The 27982-nt window shown below is 43.6% G+C and overlaps 1 protein-coding gene and 1 non-coding gene across 3 annotated transcripts in view; one reads left to right on the top strand and one right to left on the bottom strand.

Moving 5' to 3' along the window:
* LOC134356939 (semaphorin-3G-like) overlaps positions 1-27982 on the top strand; it is a 224896-nt gene that overhangs the window by 131824 nt on the left and 65090 nt on the right. For both annotated transcript variants that reach the window (XM_063068205.1, XM_063068204.1), the window contains exons 3-4: positions 3148-3210; positions 11995-12114. In XM_063068205.1, coding sequence (XP_062924275.1) covers positions 3148-3210; positions 11995-12114 — 183 coding nt within the window. The remainder of the gene's footprint in view (positions 1-3147; positions 3211-11994; positions 12115-27982) is intronic.
* Positions 12465-12629, bottom strand: LOC134357185 (U1 spliceosomal RNA). The gene has a single exon (XR_010020541.1). It is a non-coding gene; the product is annotated as a U1 spliceosomal RNA (small nuclear RNA).

Genomic DNA, 27982 nt, shown 5'->3' with positions numbered 1-27982 from the left:
GGTTCCAAAGGAGCGCTGTACCATCCCAACACAAGCAGCAGTGGCCGGACTGACCCTCAGGCAACAAGAGGGCTGCACGTGGTGCTTTGAGGCCGGATGCACGATGATGAATCTGTACTTCTTAGATCTGCTCCACAGAGCAAAGGGAAATGTCGGCAAACATGTTGAGACTGAATCATTTGTACAGCTTGAGTCGCCCTGTTATGGGAAAGATGTCATTAAGCTAGAAAGAATGCAAGGAAAATTTATGTAACATTGCCAGGACTTAAGGGCCTGAGTTATGGGGAGAGGTTGGGCAGGCGTGCACTTTATTCTTTGGAGTGTATGAGACTGAGGAGTGGTCTTATAGAAGTTAATAACATCTTTTTTTTAAATTTAAAGATACAGCACACTAACAGGCTTTTCGGTCCCAAAGTGCCCATGCTGTCCAATTACACACATGACCAATTAATCTACTAACCTGTACGTCTTTGGAATGTGGGAGAAAACTGGAACACCCAGAGGAAAGCACTGTTCCCTTTAAGCTATACAGATGTGCGGCCACGCAATAACTGGAAAAACTCCCACGCACATAGCCTTTGTTGTCACACAGCTGGAAGTTTCTTTTAAATAATATTAATATTATTTTGAAATCTATGTAAATATAATTGTGAAATGCCCTGTAATTAATCATGTGCTAATGAATATAATCCATACATTTTCTAAATAATAAATGTACCACGACCTTTACTTTGAAACATTTTGAAGCTTCAAGGTATTTATATTGTCACTGTCTCAAGTTACAGCACTATTACAAATTGCAAAAATAAACACAGAATGGAAGTTCATTGCCAACCAGCTGACTGCCGACGCCACCTAGTCAAAACATTTTTTAAATTTTTATCTTTGCCATTGTGCCTGATGTGAGTTGTGGTTTGGGTTTATTTGATGTGCATATTACAAAAAAAAACACTTAAAATGTCATGCAGTGTTCAGACTGTGTGAAAATTTCCTGCTCAGAGCAATGGTTGGTCTGCGCAGTTATATAAAAAAAACTAGAGGGAATATTAGAGGAAACCCATGTTGGAGAATGTCTGTACAAACGCCTTACAGACAGCGGTGGAATTACACTGGTGCTGTAATAGTATTGTGCAGACCGCTACATTACTGTGACGCTCCAGATATAATGAGGGTGTAGATACGATGAATGCACACAGTCCTTTCCCCAGGGAAAGAGAACCATAAACTAAAGGGTGTGGGTTTACATTGAGAGAGGAATGGTGTGAAAGGGACCTGAGGACAACTTCTTGACCTGGAGGGTGGTGCGTGGTTGGAACGAGCTGCCAGAGAAAGGGGTTGAGGCAGGTACAATAAGGACAGCTAAAGATACTTGGACAAATATATGGACAGGAAAGGGTTCAATAGATAAGGAACAAATGTGGGCAAACAGAACTAGCTTAGGTGAGCACCTTGCCGTGCGTACAGCAATGGTGACCCTGAATAATTGCCATGTTTTTACTTCAGAATCGGAATCCGGTTTAATTTCACTGGCATATGTCGTGAAATCTGTTGTTATGTATTAGCAGTACATGGCAATACATAATGATAAAAACTGTAAATTACAGTAAGAAATATATATATATTAAAAAGTTAAATTAAATTAAGTAAGTAGTGCAAACGAGAAGAAAAAAAGTAGTAAGGTAGTGTCCAATGGTTCATTATCCATTCAGAAATCAGATGGCAGAGGGGAAGAAGCTGTTCCTGAATCGCTGAGTGTGTGCCTTCAGACTTCTGTACCTCCTCACTGATGGCAGCAATGAGAATAGGACACGCCCTGGGTGATAGGAGTCCTTAATAATGGATGCTGCCTCTTTGAGGCATCACTCCTTGACAATTTCTTGGATGCTGGTGAGACTAGTGCCCATGATGACTGAGTTACGACACCGACTAGAAGTTGTAGTTAAAGATTATTGCCTGGTATGCTTTAGTGCAGTGGTCCCCAACCACCGGGCCGCAAAGCATGTGCTACCGGGCCGCGAGGAAACGATATGATTTGGCGATATGAGTCAGCTACATCTTTCCTCATTCCCTGTCACGCACTGTTGAACTTGAACGCACGCGTCATCCGTGTCAGCGCAGGAAGAAGATCAAGTCCTCGAGCTTACAACTGACAGCGGGCTGAAAAGTATGTTTGACATAACATCTCTGCCGGCATTCCGGATCAAAGTCAAGGCTAAATATCCTGAGATAGCCATGAAAGCACTGAAAACGTTGCTTCCATTTCCAACATATCTGCGAAGCGGGCTTTTCTGCAACGAATGCAATGAAAACTAAATTGTGGAATAGACTGGACATCAGGAACCCCCTCCAAGTATTGATATCTCCCATCACCCCTCAATAGGACCGTGTTGTTGCAGGTAAACAAGCCCAGGGCTCCCACTGATTCAGCGATATTGGTGTGTTGCAATGATTTTATACGTTCACACGAGAAAAATATGTGCTGTGTGTTTAATATCCAAATGTTACTTAAAATGTTATGATGCTATTGACTTTTAAGTGACTTTAAATTGACTTATCACTATATTCAGGCGCTGTGTTACATAAAACCTAAAATAACACAAACATATGGTAAAAGCAGGAATGATATGATAAATACACAGCCTATATAATATAGAAATAATGTATGTACAGTGTAGTTTCACTGAACAGAATCGCCAAAAATGATTTGTAGAAAAAATTCGGCATGTACATGCATGCGCACATAGGTGCCCGCGCAAGGCTTCATGGTCATGGTAGTCTTTCATGGGGTAAACACAACGTATTTGACTGCTACTCTTCTCCCTTGGCAACCCTCCCCTCCCTCCTCCCCCACCCCCGGTCGGCCGGTCTGCAAGAATATTGTAAACCGGTCCGGGGCGCAAAAAAAGTTGGGGACCCGTGCTTTAGCGGACTCAAATATGGTAAAGATCCATAAAAATGCTATATTAATGGGAAATAAAAATACTTTGTATATATCACATTACAGCAACAGAAAAAGGGAGGGTTAATTGGTGATTTACACGCTTTCGGACTACATCTGGCAAGCCGGACTTCTGTACATGAATCACTTAATTGGATTTATTGTTATTTAATTCTACTTTAACGATTCTTTTCCTTGTTCTCTTTCAGATTTACTGGCCTGCCCAACCGGGTCAAGAGGAGGAATGTGGCCTCAAGGGAAAAGACCCATTTGTAAGTGTAAGGGATTTATTGTCTACAATAAAGTTTAAAGCGAAAAGTATCTTTCAGCCATTTCAATGGATCTGTAAAGTTTTTTAGTGCAGTTGTCATGTACCCCCCGATTAGAAGTCTCCCCATTCATGTAATTAGGATTGCCTCTGATTTTCTCTGGGAAATTTGAGCCACTTACATTCTATCTTTAATGACCATTCCCATGTACAATTAACAGCTTCCTGCAGTCCCAAAAGATGCAGGGAGCGCAAGGCTAACGGAAAGCCTTTATTTTACACAAAGATGGTCTTGGGGCTATAGCCTTCACCACCAAAAGTGAACAAAAGATATAATCATAATGAGATTCACAGCCCAAATTTTAATACATAGCTGTGCTGTGCAACAGGATTCGGGATTTATTTATCATGTGTACATCAAAACATACAGTGAAATGCATTTGTTCTGCTACATCTGTTCCCAGGACTTGCTTTCCATTCCAGGAAATCCTCCTTTTTAAAATATAACTTAAATAAGTAGTGCAAAATGAGCAAAGATAGTGTGGACACGAGGAATTCTGCAGATGCTGGAAATTCAAGCAAGACGCATCAAAGTTGCTGGTGAACACAGCAGGCCAGGCAGCATCTCTAGGAAGAGGTGCAGTCGACGTTTCAGGCTGAGACCCTTCGTCAGGACTGACTGAAATGTCGACTGTACCTCTTCCTAGAGATAGTGTGGAGGTGTTCATGGGGTGTGGTTTATTGTCCGTTCAGAAGTATGATGCCAAGGGGAAGAAGCTGTTTATAAAACTCTGAGTGGGTCAGAAGTGAGGTGCCATCATGTCGTCCCTACCCTGGGAAAGGGAACCTGGAATATATCCTCAGCAGCTGCCCAAAAGCCCTGGGAGAAGGCATCTACCACTGTCATCATGAGCATGTACTGGAGGCACCTTGGTCATTAGCAGCAGTGCCAACCCAGTGCCAACCTGTGCCAACCCAGAAAGCCCATAGGCTTTGTCAAAGCTGGAGATCAACCACAGCCTCAGCCCTTCTGTCAAAAACCTTGAACCAGGTGGTCATGGTAGAACTGGGAAGACTGGATTGAGGAGACATTTGACAGTGAGAAAGCCAAATACTAGGAGCTGGTAGGGCAGTGCCAGAGACTGGGGTGGAGGGCATTATACAAGCATGTAGAGGTTTTGCTGGTTGCTCGTTATGCAGAACCTACTCTCTCCTTGGCATTAGGGGGGCTGCATAGAGCTATCAGGACCATCCCAGAGGCTGCTGAGTGAGCCTCCATGATGACCATGATCAAGATGTGTGTCCCGTGACCCAGTGAACCCTGGCTGGGTCACTTGGGTGAGAGTGTCTGATTTTGAAAGTCCTGAAACACCCAATGACCCCAGGTTACCATCACTGATGACGTGTCCCAGGGCATCCAAGGATGCAACTCAGCGTCATTACAGCTATTGCTGTAATGTTATACTGCAGTCATTCAACATAAACCCACTGTTATAATGCTGCACGGTAGCCAATATGCATACAAGTTCCCACAAACAGGAATACGAGAGTGATCAGACAAGGGACAAACATTAGCCAGAGTGGCATTGTCACACATTTGCAAGAGGTAGTGACCCGAGTTCGATCCTGACCTCTGGTTCTGTTGGCATGGAGTTTGCACCTTCCCCCTGTGACCCTATGTGGGACCAGAATCAGGTTTAATATCACTGGCATACATTGTGAAATTTGTCGTTATGCGGCAGCAGTGTCATTGCAATACACAATAAAAACTGTTGTTACAGTAGGATTTTTATATATATTGAAATAGTTAAATAAATAGTGCAAAAACAGAAAAAAAAACAGTGAGGAAATGTTCATGGGTTCAATGTCCATTCAGAAATCTAATGGCAGAGGGGAAGAAGCTGTTCCTGAATTGTTGAGCGTGTGCCTTCAGATTTCTGTACCTCCTTCCTGATGGAAGCAATGAGAAGAGGGTATGTCCTGGGTGATGGGGGTCCTTAATGATGGATGCTGCCTTTTTGAGGCATTGCTCCTTGAAGATGCCCTAGGTACTACAGAGGCTAGTGCCTATGATGGAGCTGACTGAATTTACAACCCTCTGCAGCTTCTTTCGATCCTGTACAGTGCCCCCCTCCACCACCCCTCCATACCAGACAGTAATGCAGCCAGTTAGAATGCTCTCCACGGTACATCTGTAGACACTTGTGAGTACCTCTGGTGATGTGCCTCCGGATCTGCCTGTTTCCTCACACATCTCAGCAGTGTATGAGGTGGGCTATGTTAATTGGCCCCTGATGTATTGGCTGAGCTGCAGAATACAGGAAGAATTGATGGTCATGTGGCATGTATAAATTGGGTCAGAGTAGGTCTAGTGTAAAATGGCTGTTGATGGTCATCACGGCTGATGAGCCAAAGTGGAGTATGATTCAGATCAAGATCTTTCCTCAGAAGTAGTTGGTCCTGCTATTTGTACTCCAGGAAGCACGAACAGCAGAATCAAATATCGCTGTGGTGATTGTCCACTCTAGTATCAACTGTTTGGCAACAATAAAGTATAAAGTAAAGTATAAATGGGAAAAGCAGACAAAGAGACCACGTGCTCCACACAAAATTAAACTGCAGATTCATATAAATAGGATACTTTGATATTTCTCTCTCACCTTCCTATCAGCATGGTGTCCACCACTCAACACATCACAGAAACCACAAACACAAGAAAATCTGCAGATGCTAAAATCCACACAAAATGCTGGAGAAACTCAGCAGGTCAGGCAGCATCGATGGAAAAGAGTAAACAGTGGATGTTTCAGGCCAAGACCCGTCATCAGTTGAATGTAAAGCGTTGGGATGTGTAAGAGAGAGTTTCACACACAAAATGTAGAGAAACTCAGCAGGTCAGGCATGGAGAGGAATAAACAGTTGATATTTTATGCTAAGACCCTTCATCAGGACTGGAAAGTAAGGGTTTTTAAAGTGAGAATAAGAAGGTGGAGGGCAGGGAAGGAGTACAAGTTGGCAGGTGCTCGGTGAAGCCAGGTGAAGGGGAAGCTGGGTAAGCGAGAGGACGAAGTAATAAGCTGCATGGAAAAGGTAAAAGGCTGGAAAAGAAGGAATCTGGTAGGAGAGGAGAGTGAATCATGGGAGAAAGGGGAGGAGGAGGGCCACCAGAGGGAGGTATTAGGCAGGTGAGGAGAAGAGAAGGGATGAGAACGGAGAATGAAAGGAAGAGGGGGAGAAGTTATTGAAGTTAGAAAGTTACAGTGAATGTGAGGTGACCTTTCTATTTCCATTTCACTCCACGGTGAATGTTGTGATGGGAGTGAAGTGGAATTCTACTACTGACCTTGCTCTTTTGACCTGCACAAGGGAATGGATCTCTGCTTGTCTGTTCCTAAATTCTTCCCTGTGTGCTTTCTTTGGCAGTAATGATTTATTTTTGTTTCTATTGGAGATTTTGATGAGCGTGGGAGGGGTTTGTCCAGGAGTACAGATGTGTCGATGCACGTTCCTCCGAGTAGCAGGCTAGGGTGTCTTGATGGTGTTTGATATTACACAGGAACACACAATGCTGCAACAATAGGTGTTCCACTTCCTCCCTGGAGACAGGGCAATAGGAACGAGGCCTGCTGACTTGAGAGCATCAAGTCAAGCCTTAAATGGTAAAGGGATTTCAGACGGGGGGCCTCAATGAAGCCCATGATACTGTGGAGCAGTGCTGACTTTTCTCAGGGGCTCTGTTGCTTCCCTTTATTGCTTGTTGGGCCTGAGAGACCACAGCAGCTACAAAGAATCTACTGGGCCGCTCCCACAGCTAGTCCACCACTCATGAGCGGCTCAGAGGCAGCTGTACTAGATCAGAATCATCATTATCACCGACACGTCTCATGAAATCTGTTGTTTTCTGCCAGCAGTGCAGTGCAATACATAGAAAAAATATTCTAAGTTATATAAAACAATATAGGGCAGCACAGTGCTGTAATGCTGTTACAACAGCAGCGTCCACGGTTCAATTCCCTCCACTGTCTGAAAGGAGCTTGTGACCACGTGGATTACCTCTGGGTGCTCGAATTTCCTGCCAGAATCCAAAGACGTGCAGGCTAGTAGATTAATTGGTCTTCTTGGGTGTTACTAGGCGATGCAGGTTCCTTGGGGCAGAAGGACCTGTTACATCGAATTAGATTAGATTAGATTATGAGAAACTCAGTCCTCTTTTATTGTCATTTAAAAATGCATACATGCATTAAGAAATGATACAATGTTTCTCCGGAGTGGTATCACAGAAAACAGGTCAGACCAAAGACTAACACTGACAGAACCACATAGTTATAACATATAGTTACAGCAGTGCAAAGCAATACCATAATTTGATAAAGAACAGACCATGGGCACGGTAAAATAAAGTCTCAAAGTCCCCGAGTCGATCAACTCCCGAGTCCCCGATAGCAGGCGGCAAAGGGAGAAACTCCCTGCCATAAACCTCCAGGCACCGTCAACTTGCTGATGCCTTGGAAGCAGCCGACCACAGCTGGCACCGAGTCCGTCCATCCGAAAACTTCGAGCCTCCGACCAGCCCCTCCGATACAGCCTCCCGAGCGCCATCCTCTGCCGAGCGCCTTCGACCTAGCCCCGGCTGCCGAAACAAGCAAAGCCGAGGATTTGGGGCCTTCTGCTCCGGAGATTCCGGTTACCACACAGCAGCAGCGGCAGCGAAGCAGGCATTTCAGAAGTTTCTCCAGATGTTCCTTCGTACTCTCACGTCCATCTCCATCAAATCAGAATTGTGCACAGTCCCCTACTTGACAGATTACAGATATTAATCACCGGAGAGGCCGCGCGTGCTGCATCGCGCCGCCATCTTCTCCTCCTCCTCCTTACAATCAGAAATTTATATTAAAAAATAAACAGTTCAAACAGTGAGCAAAGTCCTGAGGTAGTATTCACGGGTTTTGTGGATTGTTTGGAAATCTGCATAGACCAGTTGGGTTGAAGAACCTCTTTCCATGTTGGATGACTTTGACTTCATGAGGTTAGTATAGGGTTAGAGTAAATGGGGACTTTTTGAAGCTACAGACTTCGAAACAGGCCACATAGCCCACTGAATGGGACAACTTAATGACTCTGAAACCAACTGCGGTTCCATTGGTAGCTTTGCCTCCAGGTGTCAAGAACCACCGCTCTGATTTTGCTCTCAACCCACTCCTCTCAACCTTGCCCTCTTCCTTGAAAATGCTCCGTTAAAATAAGCATATTGAATTTAGCCCTTCTCTGCCCAAATGCTGTCCCTTATATTGCACCACACTCAATTTGGCATGATGACACCCCTGTGAAACCTCTGTAAAGATGCTGTGTGAATAAGTATTGCTACATTGTGTTGAACACAATATTTAAAACGCTCTTGAGGATTATTTTGTAGTAAGCTGTTGCTATGACAGGCATTCTGCAGAAATAATGCAATTCCCATGTTAGTGTTTGATGTTGACACTAAATATCGTAGAGTTATAGAGTAACACACCAGGGAAACAGGCCATTCGGGTCAACTGCTCCATGCTGTCCAAGATATCTATCTAAGCTGGTTCCATTTACCTGCATTTGGCCCATATCCTTCTAAATCTTTCCTACCTATATATGTCCAAATGACCTTTAAATATGCAAAGGTACAAGGTGACTTAGGAGTCCTCATGTAGGATTCTCTAAAGGTTAATTTGCAGGTTGAGTCAGTGATAAGGAAGGCAAATGCACTGTTAGCATTCCTCTCAAGAGGACAGGAATACAAAAACATGGATTTAATGCTGAGGTCAGACTGGTCAGACTACACTTTGTGAGCAGTTTTGGGCCCTTTATCTAAGAAAAGATGTGTTGGCATTGGAGCGGGTCCAGAGGAGGTTCATGAGAGTGATTCAAGAAATGAAAGGGTTAATGTCATAGTCATAGTCATACTTTATTGATCCCGGGGGAAATTGGGTTTCGTTACAGTTGCACCATAAATAATAAATAGTAATAAAAGCATAACTAGTTAAATAGTAATATGTAAATTATGCCAGTAAATTATGAAATAAGTCCAGGACCAGCCTATTGGCTCAGGGTGTCTGACCCTCCAAGGGAGGAGTTGTAAAGTTTGATGGCCACAGGCAGGAATGACTTCCTATGATGCTCTGCGTTGCATCTCGGTGGAATGAGTCTCTGACTGAATGTACTCCTGTGCCCAACCAGTACATTATGTAGTAGATGGGAGACATTGTCCAAGATGGCATGCAACTTGGACAGCATCCTCTTTTCAGATACCACCATCAGAGAGTCCAATTCCTTCCCCACAACTGGCCTTACGAATGAGTTTGTTGATTCTGTTGGTGTCTGCTACCCTCAGCCTGCTGCCCCAGCACACAACAGCAAACATGATCGCACTGGCCACCACAGACTCGTAGAACATCTCTCCTCAGGAAATAGAGACGGCTCTGACCCTTCTTGTAGACAGCCTCAGTGTTCTTCGACCAGTCCAGTTTATTGTCAATTTGTATCCCCAGGTATTTGTAATCCTCCACCTTGTCCACACTGACCCCCTGGATGGAAACAGGGGTCACCGGTACCTTAGCTCTCCTCAGGTCTCAGGAGTATCAGGAGCATTGATGGCTCTGGCCCTGTGCTTGCTGGAGTTTAGAAGAATGAGGGGTTATCTCATTGAAATCTATCGACTATTGAAAGAGTGCAATAGAATGGATATGGAGAGGATGTTACATGGTCAGCACAACATTGTGGGCCGAAGAGCCTGTAATGTGCTGTAGATTTCTATGTTCTATGATATTTCTTATAGTGAGTGAGTCTAGGACCAGGGGGGCACAGCTTCAGGATAGAGGGATTCCCATTTAGAATGGAGGTGAGAAGGTATTTCTTTAGCCAGTGGGTAGTGAATCTGTGGAATTCATTGCCACAGGCAGCTGTGAAGGCCAGTAATTTGGTATATTTAAAGCAGAAATTGATAGGTTCTTGATTAATCAGGGCTTCAAGGGTTACAGGGAGAAGGCAGGAGATTGAGGTTGAGACATAATAAATCAACCATAATGAAAAGGCGGAGCAGACGCAATGAGCTAAATGGCCTAATTCTGCTCCTATGTCTTATGGTCTAATATTCTTATTGTAACTAATTCAACTGTTTTTTCTGGCAGCTCGTTTTATATACCCACCATCTTCTGCATGAAGAGGTTCCTCCTCAGGTCCTTGTAAATCTTTGACTACTCACCTTAAACCTACACATCCAATACTGGGAGAAAGACTGTGTTCATTCACCGGATCTATGTCCCACATACAGTTCTATAAGGTCACCCCTCAGCCTCTTACACACCAAGGACTAAAGTCCTAGCCTGCATAACCTTTCCTTATAGTTCAGGCCCTCAGATCCTGGTAAATCTCTTTTGCACTCTCTCTAGTTTAAGGACATCAGAGGTGAGACAGTCTAGAACAAAGAAAACAAGAAAATCAGAGCAGAGGAAGACCACTCGACCCCTCAGTTCCTGCCTGCTAGGCAAAAAGACTTGCTTTAGGCCTCAGCCAGAGCAGGTTCCTCATGGGTATCAATTACAACTTTTTTTAAAAAAATTATCTGCTTCTTCTTTAATTACCCCCATTAATCCGGTCTCTATAACCTTCTGAGAAAGAGAATTCCAGAGATTAAAGATTAAAGGTGAGCTTTTATTTTTCACATGTACATTGAAAAATGCAGTGAAGTGCATCGTTTATATCATAAACCAACACAGTCCATGGATGTGCTGGGGGCAGCCTGCAAATGTTGCCACATTTCCAGCACCAACATAGCACGCCCACAACTTACTAACCCTAACCCGTGGGAGGAAACCAGAGCACCCGGAAGAAACCTATGCTATTACGGGGAGAGCTTGCAAATTCGTTACAGGAAGTAGCGGGAATCGAACTCAATCACTGGCACTATAAACTGTTATACTTGATGCTAAGTTACCATGCCGCCCTCTGCCAGAATTTCCTACACAGCCTCGGTCACAAATAGTCATCTCCTTATTGTTGTGTTAGATCTAAGAAGGCACAATGGTGGCTGCACTTCATAGGAGATTGAGGGGATTTGGTATGTCACTAAAGCCATCCGCAAATTTATACAGATATACTACGGAGACCGTTCTAACTGGCTGCATCACCATCTGGCACAGCACAGGATTGAAAGAAGCTGCAGAGGGTTGTAAATTCAGTCAGCTCCATCATAGGCACTAGCCTCTGTAGTATCTAGGGCATCTTCAAGGAGCGATGCCTCAAAAATGTGGCATCCATCATTAAGGACCCCCATCACCCAGGACATGCCCTCTTATCATTGCTACCATCAGGGGGGAGGTACAGGAACCTGAAGGCACACACTCAATGATTCGAGAGAAGCTTCTTTCCCTCTGCCATCCGATTTCGGAATGGACATTGAACCGATGAACACTATTTCACTATTTTTTAAATTTCTGTTTTTGCACTATTTATTTAATTTAACTTAGAAATATATATACTTACTGTAAGTTGTAGTTTTTGTTATGATGTAGTGTAGTGTACTGCTGCCACGTAGCAACAAATTTCACAACATGCGCCAGGGATATTAAACCTGATTCTGGTTCTGATTACATATTGCAATGTTCTGCCACCACATAACAACAATGCTATTAAAACTGATTCTAATTCTGGGATATTCATGGGTGGAAGATGTCCTGCAGATCCCAGTGGGCCTGAACACTGGACAGAGATCCCCAGAATGTTTCAATTCCCTGTTCTTTACTCTGTTCTCTTACAGAGTGACTGTGCCAACTTTGTGCGGGTCCTGCATCCATACAACAGGTCCCATCTGCTGGCCTGTGGGACAGGTGCGTTCGAGCCGTTGTGTGCCTTGGTGTACGTGGGCCACAGAGGGGAGGTAAGCCACTGTCCTGCTCCTTTATCCATTTCTTCTTAAGATTGGCTTATATTTGTCACATGTACGTTGAAACTCAAAGCATATAGTAAAATGCATCATTTGTGTCAATGACCAACACAGTCTGTGGATGTTCTAGTCACAGCCCACAAGTGTCGCCATGCTTCCAGTGCCATGCCTACAACTTACTAAACCTAACTAGTATCTCCTTGACATTGAGAATATGAAAACACCCAGAGGAAACCTTCGCAGCCATGGGGAGAATGTGTAAACTCCCGATAGACAGCAGTGGGAATTGAACTTCGACCACGCTCACTGGCACTGTAAAGTGTGACACAAGCCCCTATACTATTGTGCTGCCCAGCGCAAACGCAGTCCCCAAATACCACAAATTCTGCAGTCAAGTATCCCGTACTTGGGGACCTTGCAGGGGTCAGCATACCCAGAGTGTAATGCAATACCCTCATCCGAGGACCTTGGCCCTGTTGATCACAGATGGTACCCTACTAGGCAAGTACCTCAACGGTGGATGGAAATGGAGAGGTGCCTTGGAGTTGGTTTGTTATTGTCACATGTGTCAAGGTACAGTGCAAAGGCAGATCATTCTATAAATAGTTACATCTTAGTAGTTGAATGCAAAACAGAATGTAGAATGTAGTGTTGCAGCCACAGAGAATATACAGTGCAGATGACAGTTAAAGTGCAAGTGCCGTGAGGAGTTTGATTGGGAAATCGAGAGTTCATATTTCAATATATGAGAGATATGTTCTAGAGTAGGCATTCCCAACCTTTTTTGCGCAATGGGCCTACATCATTAACCAACGGGTCTGCTGGGAACCTCCTGTTCCAGAGTCTGATATAAGCTGTCCTTAAGCCTGATGGTTCATACTCCCAAACATTTGTACCTTCTGCTGATGAGAATGGCCAGGATGGAAGGAGTCTTTGATGATGTTGTCTGCTTTCCTGAGGTGCTGGATGGTGTACATGAAGTCAATGGAGTGGGGGCAGGTTTGCGTGCTGGACTGGTCTGTGTTCACAATTCTCTGCAGTTCCTTGCAGCTTTGGGTAGGAATGTTGCTGCACCCAGATAGATACTTCCTATGGAGCACCTGTAAAAATTGGTTGAGGGTTACCAGGAACGTGCTGAACTTAAAGTTCAAGTTCAAGTTTATGGTCATTCAACAATATACATGTATACAGCTAACCGAAACATCAATCTTGTGGGATCAAGGTGCAGAACACAGCACGTATATTCACACATACTACATATAGCTATGCTCCAACACATACAGTCACAAACTCATATTAACACAAGTCCCTGAGTGACATGGCTTGGAGATTCACAGGTTGACATAAAGCGTGGTGCATGTTTATATAGAATAGTATAATGTTACTGACACTATTATAATAAAACAAACAGTTTTATTATTATGTGAAACAGCAGCAATAAATTATGAAAATTGACTATTGCAGGATGAGAATGTGTCTGTGAGTTGGACGGTTAGCAGGGTAGTCTGAACAGATGTACGTGTGTGTTCGGTGGCAGGAAGATATTAAGAAATTTAATTGCTTTCTAAGTCTTTAGTCTTCTGAGGAAGCAAAGACATTGAATGCACTTTCTTGAATATAGTATCAATGTGGGTGGACCGTGACAAATTGTTGGTATTATTTACACCAAGAAACTTGAAGCTCTCTGCCGTCTTCATCTCAACACTATTAATTCAGACAGATGAGCTGCTTTATTGTTTCGGCCATTGAAATGGAGGGGACTTGAAGGAATGTTGGGTGTCAGTGCCTCTTCCATAAGGTGTCTTGCAGAGCCATGTATTTGTGTTCATCCCCCATACAATGTCATCATAGAATTATGGAACACTCTCAGTGATCACTTTATTAGATAGCTCCTATATATTCCCGGTCTTCTGCTGCTGTAGCCCATCCACTTCAAGGTTTGATGAGTTGTGCATTCAGACATGGTCTTCTACACACCACTCTTGTAACACATGGTTATTTGAGTTACTGTCACCTTCCTGTCAGCTTGAACCAGTCTGGCCATTCTCCTCTGACCTCTCATTAGCCAGATGTTTTCGCTCACAGAACTACTCTTCAGTGATGTTTTTTCCTCTTATTCACACCATTCTCTGTGAATTCTAGAGACCGTTGTACTTGAAAATCCTAGGAGATCAGCAGTTTCTGAGATGCTCAAACCACCCCATCTGGCACCAACAATCATTCCCCAAAGTCACTTAGATCAACTTCTTCCCCATTCTGATGTTTGGTATGAACAACTGAACCTCTTGACCATGTCCTCATGCTTTTATGCATTGAGATGTTTGCATTACTGAGCAGGTATATCTAATAAAGTGGCAACTGAGTGTATAGAAACCATGGGGGGCTATTCTATCCCATCGTAACTCTGATAGTGAATTGAATTGAATTGACTTTTTTACTTACATCCTTCATATACATGAGGAGTAAAAATCTTTACATCTCCATTCAAATGTGCAATGTGCAATTGTAGTAATTTACAATAAATATGTATGACATAATATTTCATAATATAATCAACATAATAGTTCAGTTATAGCCTTTGTTTTTCAAAATAGCTCATATTTTGGGGCGCAAACACGAGGAAATCTGCAGATCCTCTAAATTCAAGCAACACACATGAAAGTTGCTGGTGAACGCAGCAGGCCAGGCAGCATCTCTAGGAAGGGGTACAGTCGTCGACGTTTGAGGCCGAGACCCTCAGCCCGAAACATCAACTGTACCTCTTCCTAGAGATGCTGCGTTCACCAGCAACTTTGATGTGTGTTGCTCCTATTCTGGGGAGAGGTTTTCTGCCAAAATTCAGCAGCAACTGTCTGAATACAGTTCTTCCACAACAGCCTAGTATCTTCATGCTTAACATTACCAAGTCTATTCAATTAGTTTTTTGAATTTTAAGTTGCCCAGATGCTGAGGTGAGATTTGAATTCTTGCCTTTAGATTAATGCTCAAGACCTCCAGCTGTTAGTCCTGTGACTTAACTATAACTTCTTTGTACCCTAAGTGATGGGCCAATGGCTTCTTTGTCTGCTGTGTTACCATTGTTCAAAAGTTGTGGTCTAATTTGTTGGATATAAATGTGAGCATTAATCACTGAATAGCTCATTCCCTCACCAATGTGTGACTGCTGTTGGCTCTGCCCCATGAGTTGTTGACAGCTGAATTGTTGATGTCCTGAAACCTCCACCTGCTTCCCTCTGATCTTTACAATTGGTGTTGACAACCAACCATTATCAGATTTATTTATAAATCTTCAGAGACCAAATTTATGAAAAAGGGGTGGCTTTGTGGGCCAAATAAATGCCACAAAGCCACCACGTATCTTATATAAACTAATACTTCAAATAACCTCATGGCAGGAGCATTAACTTGATTAAATATATAATTGGACAGTCTCTGTGTTGGCTATCCACATTGGAAGGCCCATAGCAATGCCGTGACCTCTCCCTGAGCCTGATATAATATTTGGCCCACAAAGCCACCACGTATCTTATATAAACTAATACTTCAAATAACCTCATGGCAGGAGCATTAATTTCTTTAATTTTAGGTAATTTCTCCCCCATCTCCCCTCTCTTTTTCCATTCCCCATTCTGGCTCCCTCTTACCCCTTCTCTCCTCCCTACATGCCCATGACCTCCCTCTGGTGCCTCTCCTCCTTCCCTTTTCTTCCACAGTCCACCCTTCTCTCTTCAGCCCTTTACCTCTTCCACCTATTACCTTTCAGTCTCTTACATCATTCCGCCCCCCGACCAATAGACAATAGACAATAGGTGCAGGAGCAGGCCATTCAGCCCTTCGAGCCAGCACCACCATTCACTGTGATCATGGCTGATCATCCACAATCAGGACCCTTTTCCTGCCTTCTCCCCATATCCCTTCACTCCGCTATCTTTAAGAGCTCTATCTAATACTTTCTTGAAATAATCCAGAGAATTGGCCTGTACAGAGCATTCCACAGAACCACAACCCTCTGTGTGAAAAAGTTTTTCCTCAACTCCATTCTAAATTGTCTACCCCTTATTCTTAAACTGTGGCCTCTGGTTCTGGACTCCCCCAACGGTGGGAACATGTTTCCTGCCCCTAGCCTGTCCAATCCCTTAATAATTTTATATGTTTCAATCAGATCCACCAACCCAGCTTCTACCTCACCTGGTCTCACCTAACACCTGCTTACTTGTACTTCTTTCCCTCCCCCCACCTTCTTATTCTGGCTTCTTTCCCCTTCCATTCCAGTCCTGAAGAAGGGTCTTGCCCGAAACGTGGACTGTTTATCATCCCCCCCCCACCACCCCATAGATGTTGCCTGTCCTGTTGAGTTCCTCCAGCATTTTGTGTGTGTGATTCATTTTAGCTCAGAATCAGAATCAGAGTCAGGTTTAATATCACTGGCATATGTCATGAAATTTGTTGATTTGTGGCAGCAGTACATTGCAATACATCATAATAAAAACTCTAAATTACAGGATGTAAATAGACTCCTTTTGCACCCTGGCGAGATATATATATGTGTGTGCCAAGACTTTTGCACAGTACTATATGTATGAAGTTAACTATGTTGTGCAAAAAGAGGAAAAAAAAGCAGTGAGACAGTGTTCATGGGTTCAATGACCATTCAGAAATTGGATGGCAGAAGGGAAGAAGATGTTCCTGAATTGTTGAGTGTGTGCCTTCAGGCTCTTGTGTCTTCTCCCAGATGCAGCAATGAGAAGAGGGCATTGCTAAACACTGATCTGTATTTACACAATGTTACGTGCTTCCTGCACTCTGTTGACCACCCACCCCCCCAAGAGGTTTACAGTGCACACAGAGTTAAGGCTGATTTATACTTGTGCATCAAATGTACACCGTAGACACGGTGTAGCAGCGTACCCTATGCTGTACTCTACACCAGCCCTACGCCGTAGCCTAACACGAACCTCTCCACAAACATAACCACGCGTCGCGGCGTTGCAGACCGCAACAAATGTTATTGGTTCGCTTGGCAGCATTGCATTTCCTCCTATGCTGCAATAGCTTGCCATTGGGCGACTGAGAGGGCAGGGAAGGAACTCTGGCTGCAATGCTTTCCATGAAGATCTACAGACCTCCGAAATTATGGAGGACCCTGTGCTTGACGCCAGTTTGTAGCTAGCTGCTACAGCCTGTTGACTTCCTCCTGAAGCTAAAACTCGAATGGTGATTGCCAGTCTCAGAGTATACTGTGCGTACACTGATGTGAAATAAATGGTTGGAGACGATGAACCAAATCGTCAAATCTACCTGCCGACATCCAAAAATATTTGAAATGTATTTCCTCGTCCATGTCTCTCAGTGGCCGGACAACCACAGAGAATTCACCATCCTTCATTTTCAGTCGCCATTGTTTGAAGTTTGAGTTTCTTCATGCTGAGTTTCAGCACGAAGAAACTCAACACAGTGGCATAGAAACCCTACCACCAACTAGCATTTTGGCAGTGAATTGCAGAGCGATGCAGACACACCAACGCACAAGTATAAATGCTCACAACGGCGTAGCCCATTTGCGTAGGCTACGACGTAAGCTAGTACGCACGAGTATAAATCAGCCTTTAAAGGAAACAACTACCTTGGACCTACTAATGTGCTCGATCTACACGTGGGTGTTGGGGGTGTTGGAAATGTAACGTACTGCTTCAGCCTGCATGGACATGTGTAAATGGTAGGGAAATGAAGAACAAACAGAATGCCTTTGGTCCGAAAGACTGTGTTAGGCACGGAGGAGATGGCAGATGCTAGAATCTGGAGAACGCACAAAATGATGGAGGAACTCAGCAGGTTGACAGCAACTGTGGAGGGTCAATATTTTGGATCAGGAACTTCCAGCTTTCCTTACTGGTTATTCCCCTTCTATCCCAGACAGCTCACCCACTGCTCAACTCTCTCTACACTCACGGCTGTGTGGCCAGGCGCAGCACAAATGCTATCCATAAACTCGCCAATGACACAACTGTTGTTGGCAGAACCTCCGATGGTAACGAGGAGGTGTACAGGAGTGAGATAGGTCGGCTGGTTGAGTGGTGTCAGTTCAGTGACTTCACACTCATTACTGTAAAACTATATATAAAATTGCTAGGAATTACTAAATAAATAAATAGTGCAAATAGCAGGCAATAGTGTGGTGAGTGGTTAGTGGTAGCAGAGTGGTTAGCATAACGCTTTACAGTACCAGCAACCTGTTCTCCCTGTGATCACGTGGGTTTCCTCCAGATGCTCTGGTTTCCTCCCCACAGTCCTAAGTCCTATCGGTTGGTAGGTTAATTGGTCATTGTAAAGTATTCCATGATTAAGCTAGGGTTAAATTGTGTTGGCCAAGTAGTTAAGGCGTCGGTCCAGTGATCTGAAGGTCACTAGTTCGAGCCTCAGCTGAGGCAACGTGTTGTGTCCTTGAGCACTTAACCACACATTGCTCTGCGACGACACTGGTGTTGAGCTGTATTGGCCCTAGTGCCCTTCTCTTGGACAACATCGGTGTCGTGGAGAGGGGAGACTTGCAGCATGGGCAACTGCTGGTCTTCCATACAACCTTGCCCAGGCCTGCACCCTGGAAACCTTCCAAGGCGCAAATCCATGGTCTCACGAGACTAACGGATACCTATATATAAATTGGGGGATTGCTGGGGGGCCTGGCTCAGAGGGCCGGAAGGACCTATTCTGCGCTGTATCTCAATAAATAAATTAATAGTGGTCATGGGCTCATAGATTATTCAGATAACTGATGATGGTAGGGAAGAAACTGTTCCTGAATTATTAAGTGTGGGTCTTCAGGCTTATGTACCTCCTAGCCAATTGGAATAATGGGAAGAGGGCATGTCCAGGGAGGTGAGGGTCTTTAATGATGGAAGAGGCACCCAATAGTGCCTCTTGAGGCACTGGCTTTTGAAAATGCCCTCAATGGGGTCGGCTGGTGGCGCAACGACATCGGCGCCGGACCCGGGAGCGGAGGTTCCTGGGTTCCAAACCAGTCGGGTCTGCTCCCGAGTACGCTTTCGATCTGTGCTGGGTTGAGTGTCGGGATCGCAACTCGACCTCATAAAATAAAGGGAAAATACTGCGAAACTGTCTGTGTGAGGAGTGGCGAGCCACACAGTCTCTCTCTCGCTCCACGCCTTGTAAAAAACCATGAAAAAGACATCATCACGGACGCATGCATACACATGAAGACGCACACGCACAGACTCACACGCACACAGGCACACATCAAGAAATAAAAGAAAATGTCCTCAATGGTGGAGAGGTTTGAGCCCGTGATAGATCGAGCTGAGTCTACAGCTCTCTGCAGCCTCTTGTGATCCTATGCATTGAAACTTCCATACCAGGCTGTGATGGAACAAATCGGAATGCTCTCTACAGAAATTTGCAAGTCTTTGGTGAAACACTATACCAATTCTTCTCAAACTCCTAAAGAGGAAGAGCTGTTGACAAGCCTTTTTCGTGATTGCCTCAATGCATTATGCTCAGGACAATGATATAAATTATTGATATAAATATTATCAGCCAATAATATCAAAAAGGATACAACAAGTTTTCTCAGATATCATCATCATCATCATCAGGTGTCATGTCCAGTTTGAGCTTTGACTGCCATGGCCCACACACTCCTGTTTCAGGTCAAGTGGATCAGTTCATTGGTATTCATTTCCAGTTCTCTGGCTGCTGTCTCCATCATCATTTGTCTTTGTCTTCCTCTTGCTTTCTTCCCTTCAATCTTTCCTATAGTTACCGTGCATTCTAACTCCTCTTTCCTAATCACATGTCCAAATGAAGTTACGTTGCCTTTTCATGATCTCATACATTATTTCTCTTTTTGTGCTTGCTCTGTTCATGACATCCTCGTTAGATATTCATTTCGTCCATGATATTCTTTGCATCCTCCTCAAAAAACACATCTCTGCTGCTTCAATTCGTTTCCTCATGTTACTAGATATTATCCAACATTCTGATCCATATAACATAACTGGATAAACGTAACATTTCAGTACTGTGAGGCATTTCAGTTCTCGGATATATAACGTATAAAAGAGATGTGAGAGTGGATATTGAACCACTGGTAAATGATGCTGGACAAGTAGTAATAGGAGACAAAGAAATGGTGGACAAACTTAATAAATATTTTGCATCAGTTTTCACTATGGAAGACGCTAGCAGAAAGCCAGAAATGTGAAAATGTCATTGTGATTCCTAAGATGAAGGTGCTCAGGAAGCTGAAAGGTCTAAAGGTATGCCACCTGGACCAGATGGACTACACCTCAGGGTTCTGATAGAGGTAGCTGAGGAGATTGTGGAGGCATTAGTAATGATTTTTCTACAATCATTAGATTCTGGAATGATTCTGGAGGTCTGGAAAATTTCAAATGTCACTCCACACTTTAAGAAGAGAGCAAGGCAGAAGAAAGTAAATTATAAACCAGCCTGACAACAGTACTTGGAAAGATGTTGGAGTCTATTATTAAGGTTGAGGTTTCAGGGTACTTGCAGACACAGAGCAAAATAGACCAAAACCAGCATGGTTTCCTTCAGGGGAAATCTTGCCTGACAAATCTGTTGGAAATAACAGGCAGAATAGATAAAGGAGAGTCAGTGGATGTTGTTTATTTGGATTTTCAGGCCTTTAACAAGGTGTCACACATGAGGCTGCTTAACAAGATAAGAGCCTATGGTATTGCAGGAAAGATACTAACATGGATAGAAGACTGGCTGATTGGCTGGAGGCAAGGAGTGGAAATAAAGGAGGCCTTTTCCAGTCACAAACAAGAGAAAATCTCCAGATGTTGGAAACCCACAGGGTTTTGGCTGAAAACATCGACTGTACTCTTTTCCATAGATGTTGCCTGCCTCCTCCAGCATTTTATGTGTGTTGCTGGGCTTTTTCTAGTTGGCTACTGGTGCTTGTTGCATTCCACAGGTGTTAGCGTTGGGATCGCTTCTTTTCACATTATATGTCAATGGCTTGGATGAAGGATTTGATGCTTTGTGGCCAAGTTTGTGGATGATACTCAGGTAGGTGGAGGAGTAGGTAGTGTTCAGGAAGCAAGACTTAGACAGATTGGGAGAATGGGCAAGAAATAGCAAATGGAATATAGTGTACGGAAGTGTACGGTCATGCACTTTGGTAGAAAAATTAAACCCAAGGGCAATTTTCAAAATGGGGATAAAATTCAAAAATCAGAGGTATAAAGGGACTTGGGAGTGCTCGTGCAGGTTAACACTTAAAGGTTAACTTGCAGGTTGAGTCAGTAGTGAGAAAGGCAAATGCAATATCAGCGTTCATTTCGATATGACTAGAATACGCAACCAAGGATGTACAGCTAAGGCTTTATAAGGCATTGGTCAGTCTGCATTTGTAGTATTGTAAGCAGTTTGGGGTCCCTTATCTAAGAAAAGGCGTACTGATGTTGGAGAGGGTCCAGAGGAGATCCATGAGAATGATCCCAGTGATGAAAGGGTTAACATATGAGGAGCGATTGATGGCTCTGAATATTGAAGTGTTGAATATTGAAAACGCTAGATAGAGTGGATATGGAGAAGATGTTTCATGTAGTGGGGGAGTGCAGGACCAGAGGGCCTCAAAAAAGAAGGACATCCCTTTAGAACAGAGCTAAAGAAAAACTTATTTAGCCAAAGGGTGGTAAACCTATGGAATTCATTGCCACAGATTGTTGTACAGATCGGGTCAATGGGTATATTTAAGGTGGGGGTTGATCGATTCTTGATTAATTAGGGCATCAAAAGTTACAGGAAGAAGATAGGAGAATAGAGTTGAAGGTATAATAAATCAGCCATGATGGAATGGTGGAGCAGACTCAATGGGCTGCTCGGTCTAATTCTGCTCTGTTACCTTATTATCTTATGCTCTTATAGGACAGATCCTTGGAGATGTTGAAGCCCAGGAATCGGAGGCTGCTCCTCGTTCCCACCACTAATCCCTCAGTGAGGATTGGTGAATGCTCTCTGGGCTTCCCCTTCCTGAAATCCACAATCAATATCTTGGATTTCATAGCGCTAAAATAGCTTACCAGGATTGGAGTCATTTGGTGATGAAGGATAATTTGCTAGGCTGAAATTGTTTTTTTTGGAACTCGGGAAGCTAGGGGGAAGATTTAACTGAACAATATAATGAGCGTCCTGGATGAGTTGAACAGGAAAGACCTAGTTCCCTTAGGAGATAGGTCAGTATCAGTGAGAGGAATTAGAAGGGAACTTTTTGAAGTTTTCGCTGACAGATTGGGGAGCTGAAATGGTGGTGAAGATGGGAACTTGCATAGGGTATTGAAAAATTCTTGGATGAGATTGGAAAATGTGAAACGTATAATGGCCTTGAACAAAGAGCATGGAAAAAGGGTGTGCTTGGAAAAAGATTTTTATGGCCGGTATGCATCAAATGGGCTCTGGGGAATGATGAATTATCTCTGAACTTGGTACTAAGGGGATGCTGCAGTCTCACAGATGCTCTATTTCCATTAGAAACTAAACAAGGAGGTATAACTTTAAGGTGATCAGAGGAAAGCTTATGGGGCTTTCAGAGGCAGGTTTTTTTACACAGAGTGGTGGTAGAGCCAGATATTTTAGGGACATTTTAAAAACACTTAGGTAGGCACATGGATGAAAGATAAGTGGAGGATTATGTAGGAGGGAAGGTTAAAGGGTCAGTACAATGAAAGACCACTCAACTAGGGTGTTCAACCAGAGTGCAACAAAATGTGCAAATGCAAAAAAAAAAGAAATAATAAAAATAATAAATAAATAAACAATAAATATTGAGAACATAAGATAAATACTTGGAAATGAGTCCATTGGTTGGGGGAATAGTTCAGTGATGGGGCAAGTGAAGTTGAGTGTAGTTATCGACTTCGGTTGAGGGGTAATAACCGCACCTGAATCTAGTGGTGTGAGTCCTGATGCTCCTGTATCTTCTTCCTGATGGCAGCAGGAAGAAGAAAGCATGCCCTGGGTGGTGGGGTGCCGGATGACAAATGCTGCTTCCTTGCGACAGCATTTCACGTAGATGTGCTCAGTGGTTGGAAGGGTTTTACCCGTGATGGTCTGGGGCACATACACTACTTTTGTAAGATTTTCCATTTAAGGGCATCGGTGTTTCCACACCAGACTGTGATGCAGCCAGTCAATACGCTCTCCACTACCCATTTGTACAAGTTTGTCAAAGTTTTAGAGGTCATGCTGACTGTCTGCAAACTCCTAAGGAAGTAGAGGCGCTATCGTGCAGTAGTGTGGAAGATACATGCTGACCCACACGTTACAGCCTGCGCCCTATAGAACCTCCCGCCGGCAAAACATGTGATGCAGCCCAACGATTCGTGTCATTGATCTTTCTAGTGAAACACTGGCCCTATTCTTACCTCCACAGCTGCTGCCTGAGTATTTCCATCATTCTCTATCCTTTTTTTTTATTGATAATCTGACTTTGCTATTGGGTGTGGTGCACTAACCTCCCTTTGTCCCCCGCGAGCGAAGCAATGTTTCCTTATGTGAGGATCTAATTATACAAAACTTGGCTGTGGTGTAGCATTCAACCACATTCATGTCAACTGTTGTTAGCAGTTGACTGCTGTACTTTGCTGGAATGAGTTGTGTCTGTAAATTAGCCAACTTGCAAGTTTTAGTGTGCTGTTCGACATTAACTATGAAGTCCCATCATTAATCTTTATCGGGAGTGTGTTCACTGAGTAGTTTTCACAGCTATTAGCTTGATTCTACATAGAAAGTGGAATGGATACCTGAGAACAGGTAGCAAAGAAACCATAGAAACTACAGCACAGAAACAGGCCTTTTGGCCCTTCTTGGCTGTGCCGAACCATTTTCTGCCTAGTCCCACTGACCTGCACACGGACCATATCCCTCCATACACCTCCCATCCATGTATCTGTCCAATTTATTCATAAATGTTAAAAAAGAACCTGCATTTACCACCTCGTCTGGCAGCTCATTCCATACTCCCACCACTCTCTGTGTGAAGAAGCCCCCCCTAATGTTCCCTTTAAACTTTTCCCCCCTCACCCTAAACCCATGTCATCTGGTTTTTTTCTCCCCTTGCCTCAGTGGAAAAAGCCTGCTTGCATTCGCTCTATCTATACCCATCATAATTTTATATACCTCTATCAAATCTCCCCTCATTCTTCTACGCTCCAGGGAATAAAGTCCCAACCTATTCAACCTTTCTCTGTAACTGAGTTTCTCAAGTCCCGGCAACATCCTTGTAAACCTTCTCTGCACTCTTTCAACCTTATTTATATCCCTCCTGTAATTTGGTGATCAAAACTGAACACAATACTCCAGATTCAGCCTCACCAATGCCTTATACAACCTCATCATAACATTCCAGCTCTTATACTCAATAGTTTGATTAATAAAGGCCAATGTATCAAAAGCTTTCTTTACGACTCTATCTACCTGTGACGCCACTTTTAGGGAATTTTATATCTGTATTCCCAGATCCCTCTGTTCCACTGCACTCCTCAGTGCCTTACCATTAACCCTGTATCTTCTACCTTGGTTTGTCCTTCCAACTTGCAATACCTCACACTTGTCAGTATTAAACTCCATCTGCCATTTTTTAGCCCATTTTTCCAGCTGGTCCAAGTCCCTCTGCAGGCTCTGAAAACCTTCCTCACTGTCTACTACACCTCCAATCTTTGTATCATCAGCAAACTTGCTGATCCAATTTACCACATTATCATCCAGATCGTTGATATAGATGACAAATAACAATGGACCCAGCACTGATCCCCGTGGCACACCACTAGTCACAGGCCTCCACTCAGAGAAGCAATTCTCTACCACCACTCTCTGGCTTCTTCCATCGAGCCAATGTCTAATCCAATTTACCACCTCTCCATGTATACCTAGCGACTGAATTTTCCTAACTAACCTCCCATGCGGGACCTTGTCAAAGGCCTTACTGAAATCCATGTAGACAATATCCACTGCCTTCCCTTCATCCACTTTCCTGGTAACCTCCTCGAAAAACTCCAATAGATTGGTCAAACATGACCTACCACGCACAAAGCCATGTTGACTCTCCCTAATAAGTCCCAGTCTATCCAAATGCTTGTAGATTCTGTCTCTTAGTACTCCCTCCAATAACTTACCTACTACCGATGTTAAACTTACTGGCCTATAATTTCCCGGATTACTTTTCGATCCTTTTTTAAACAACGGAACAACATGAACCACTCTCCAATCCTCCGGCACCTCACCTGTAGACAGCGACATTTTAAATATTTCTGCCAGGGCCCCTGCAATTTCAACACTAGTCTCCTTCAAGGTCCAAGGGAACACCCTGTCAGGTCCCAGGGATTTATCCACTTTAATTTTCCTCAAGACAGCAAGGACCTCCTCCTTTTCAATCTGTACAGTTTCCATGATCTCACTACTTGTTTCCCTTAATTCCATAGACTTCATGCCAGTTTCCTTAGTAAACACAGACGCAAAAAACCTATTTAAGATCTCCCCCATTTCCTTTGGTTCCGCACATAGCCGACCACTTTGATCTTCAAGAGGACCAATTTTATCCCTTACAATCCTTTTGCTCTTAATATACCTGTAAAAGCTCTTTGGATTATCCTTCACTTTGACTGCCAAGGCAAAGCTGCATCATCATTCCTTAAAGATCTCCCTGTAGACTGTCACAAGATAATCATAAGACCATAAGATAAAGGAGCAGAATTAGATCATTTGGCCCATCGAGTCTGCTCCACTATTTCATCATGGCTGATCCATTTTCCCTCTTATCTCCAATCTGCCTATTCTCCATATCCCTTCATACCCTGACAGATCAAGAATCTATCAATCTCTGCCTTAAATATATCCAATAACTTGGCCGCTACAGCCATCTGTGGCAACAAATTCCACAGATTCACCACCCTCTGGCTAAAGAAATTCAACCTCATCTCTGTTCTAAAAAGACATCTCTCTATTCTGAGGCTGTGTCCTCTGGTCTGAAACTCCCCCCACCATAGGAAACATCCTCTCCACATCCACTCCCTTTGATAGGTTTCAGTGAGGTTATCTCCATTCTTCTGAATTCCAGTGAGTAGAGGCCCAGAGCCATCAAACACTCCTCATATGACAAGCCTTTCAATCCTGAAATAATTTTCATGAAACTCCTTTGAATGCTCTCCAATGTCAGCAGTTCCTTTCTTAGATAGGGGGCCCAAAACTGCTCACAATACTCCAAATGAAGCCTCACCAGTGCTTTATAAAGCCTCAACATTGCATCCTTGCTTCAACATTATAACCTTGGTGGATACCCATCCTTTCAACTCTCACTCCGTGAACTAGCAGTCAGTTTTCCAGTGATGAGGAGAGTCTGAGGTTGTTGGCTTTTGAGCTGAGAAAGTTTAACTGTGTTAAAGATCAGATTCAGATACATATTTATTTTTCTCATGTACATCAAAAGATACAGTGAAATGTTTTGTTTGTATTCACAACCAGCGCAACCTAAGGACGTGCTGGGGGCAGCCCGCAAGTGCGCCACACATTCCAGCACCAACATAGCATTCTCACAATGTTCGGCAGAACAACACAAGTAACAACAATAACCACAAGACCAAACAACAGCGAAACAAGCTGCTTTCCCACCCTAAGACCCACCCACCCACACATACACATCGACAGGCCTCCAGCCTCAGGGCAGGCCACCTCCATGCCTCCAGGCCCAGGCCATGGACTCTCAAACACATAGACATCGGGCCTCTGACCGCTGAACAAGTAGACCCAGGAGCTTCAACCTTGAGGCCTCTATCTCCAAGCTCGCTCACTCTGGTCCTTAGCATCTGGGCTTCAAGAATCAAGAATGATATCAATACAGTAAAGTAAATGGAAACTGTGGCAGAAACTAGTGGTGGAACATATAACTACCAGAGAACACAGGTCCAAGATCAAATACAAAATAACCCATAATATGATGGAAAGTCTATACATTGAGATCGGGAATTCACTGTCTGGAACCAAATTCATGAAGATCTTATGAAAGCAAACTATCTTATAAAATATACCGGAATGTTTTATATCTTAGGAAATATATCACACCTGGGAAAATACACGAAAGAGGAGAGATCAGCTGAGTTGAACGTCTGTTTCAAAGTCGAGCCTCTATGTGCTGCATCAAATCATTCAAACCAAAAACCTCCAGAACTGCCACAGACTCAGTCTTAAATCCAATCAACATTGAAGGAGTGTTTTTTATAATCTGACTCTATGTGCATAAATTCAAAGGCTCTTTAACACTTAACAGTTTGTCTGCCTTCATTTGAGCTTTGTCAATCCTTCTAGTCCATAAGACCATAAGACAAAGGAGCAGAAGTAGGCCATTTGGCCCATCGAGTCTGCTCCCCCATTTTACCATAAACTGATCCATTCTCCCATTTAGTCCCAATCCCCCGCCTTCTCACCATAACCTTTGATGCCCTGGCTACTCAGATACCTATCAATCTCTGCCTTAAATACACCCAATGACTTGGCCTCCACTGCTGCCCATGGCAACAAATTCCACAGATTCACCACCCTCTGACTAAAAAAATTTCTTGGCATTTCTGTTCTGAATGGGCACCCTTCAATCCTTAAGTCATGCCCTCTCGTACTAGACTCCCCCATCATGGGAAACAACTTTGCCACATGCACTCTGTCCATGCCTTTCAACATTCGAAATGTTTCTATGAGGTCTCCCCTCATTCTTCTAGACCCCAAGGAATACAGACCAAGAGTGGACAAATGTTCCTCATATGTTAACCCTCTCATTCCCAGAATCATTCTAATGAATTTTCTCCGTACCCTCTCCAATGTCAGCACA

Source organism: Mobula hypostoma, chromosome 15, assembly GCF_963921235.1.
Source record: "Mobula hypostoma chromosome 15, sMobHyp1.1, whole genome shotgun sequence".
Lineage (NCBI taxonomy): Eukaryota > Metazoa > Chordata > Chondrichthyes > Myliobatiformes > Myliobatidae > Mobula > Mobula hypostoma.
This window is presented reverse-complemented; position numbering and strand designations above follow the sequence as displayed.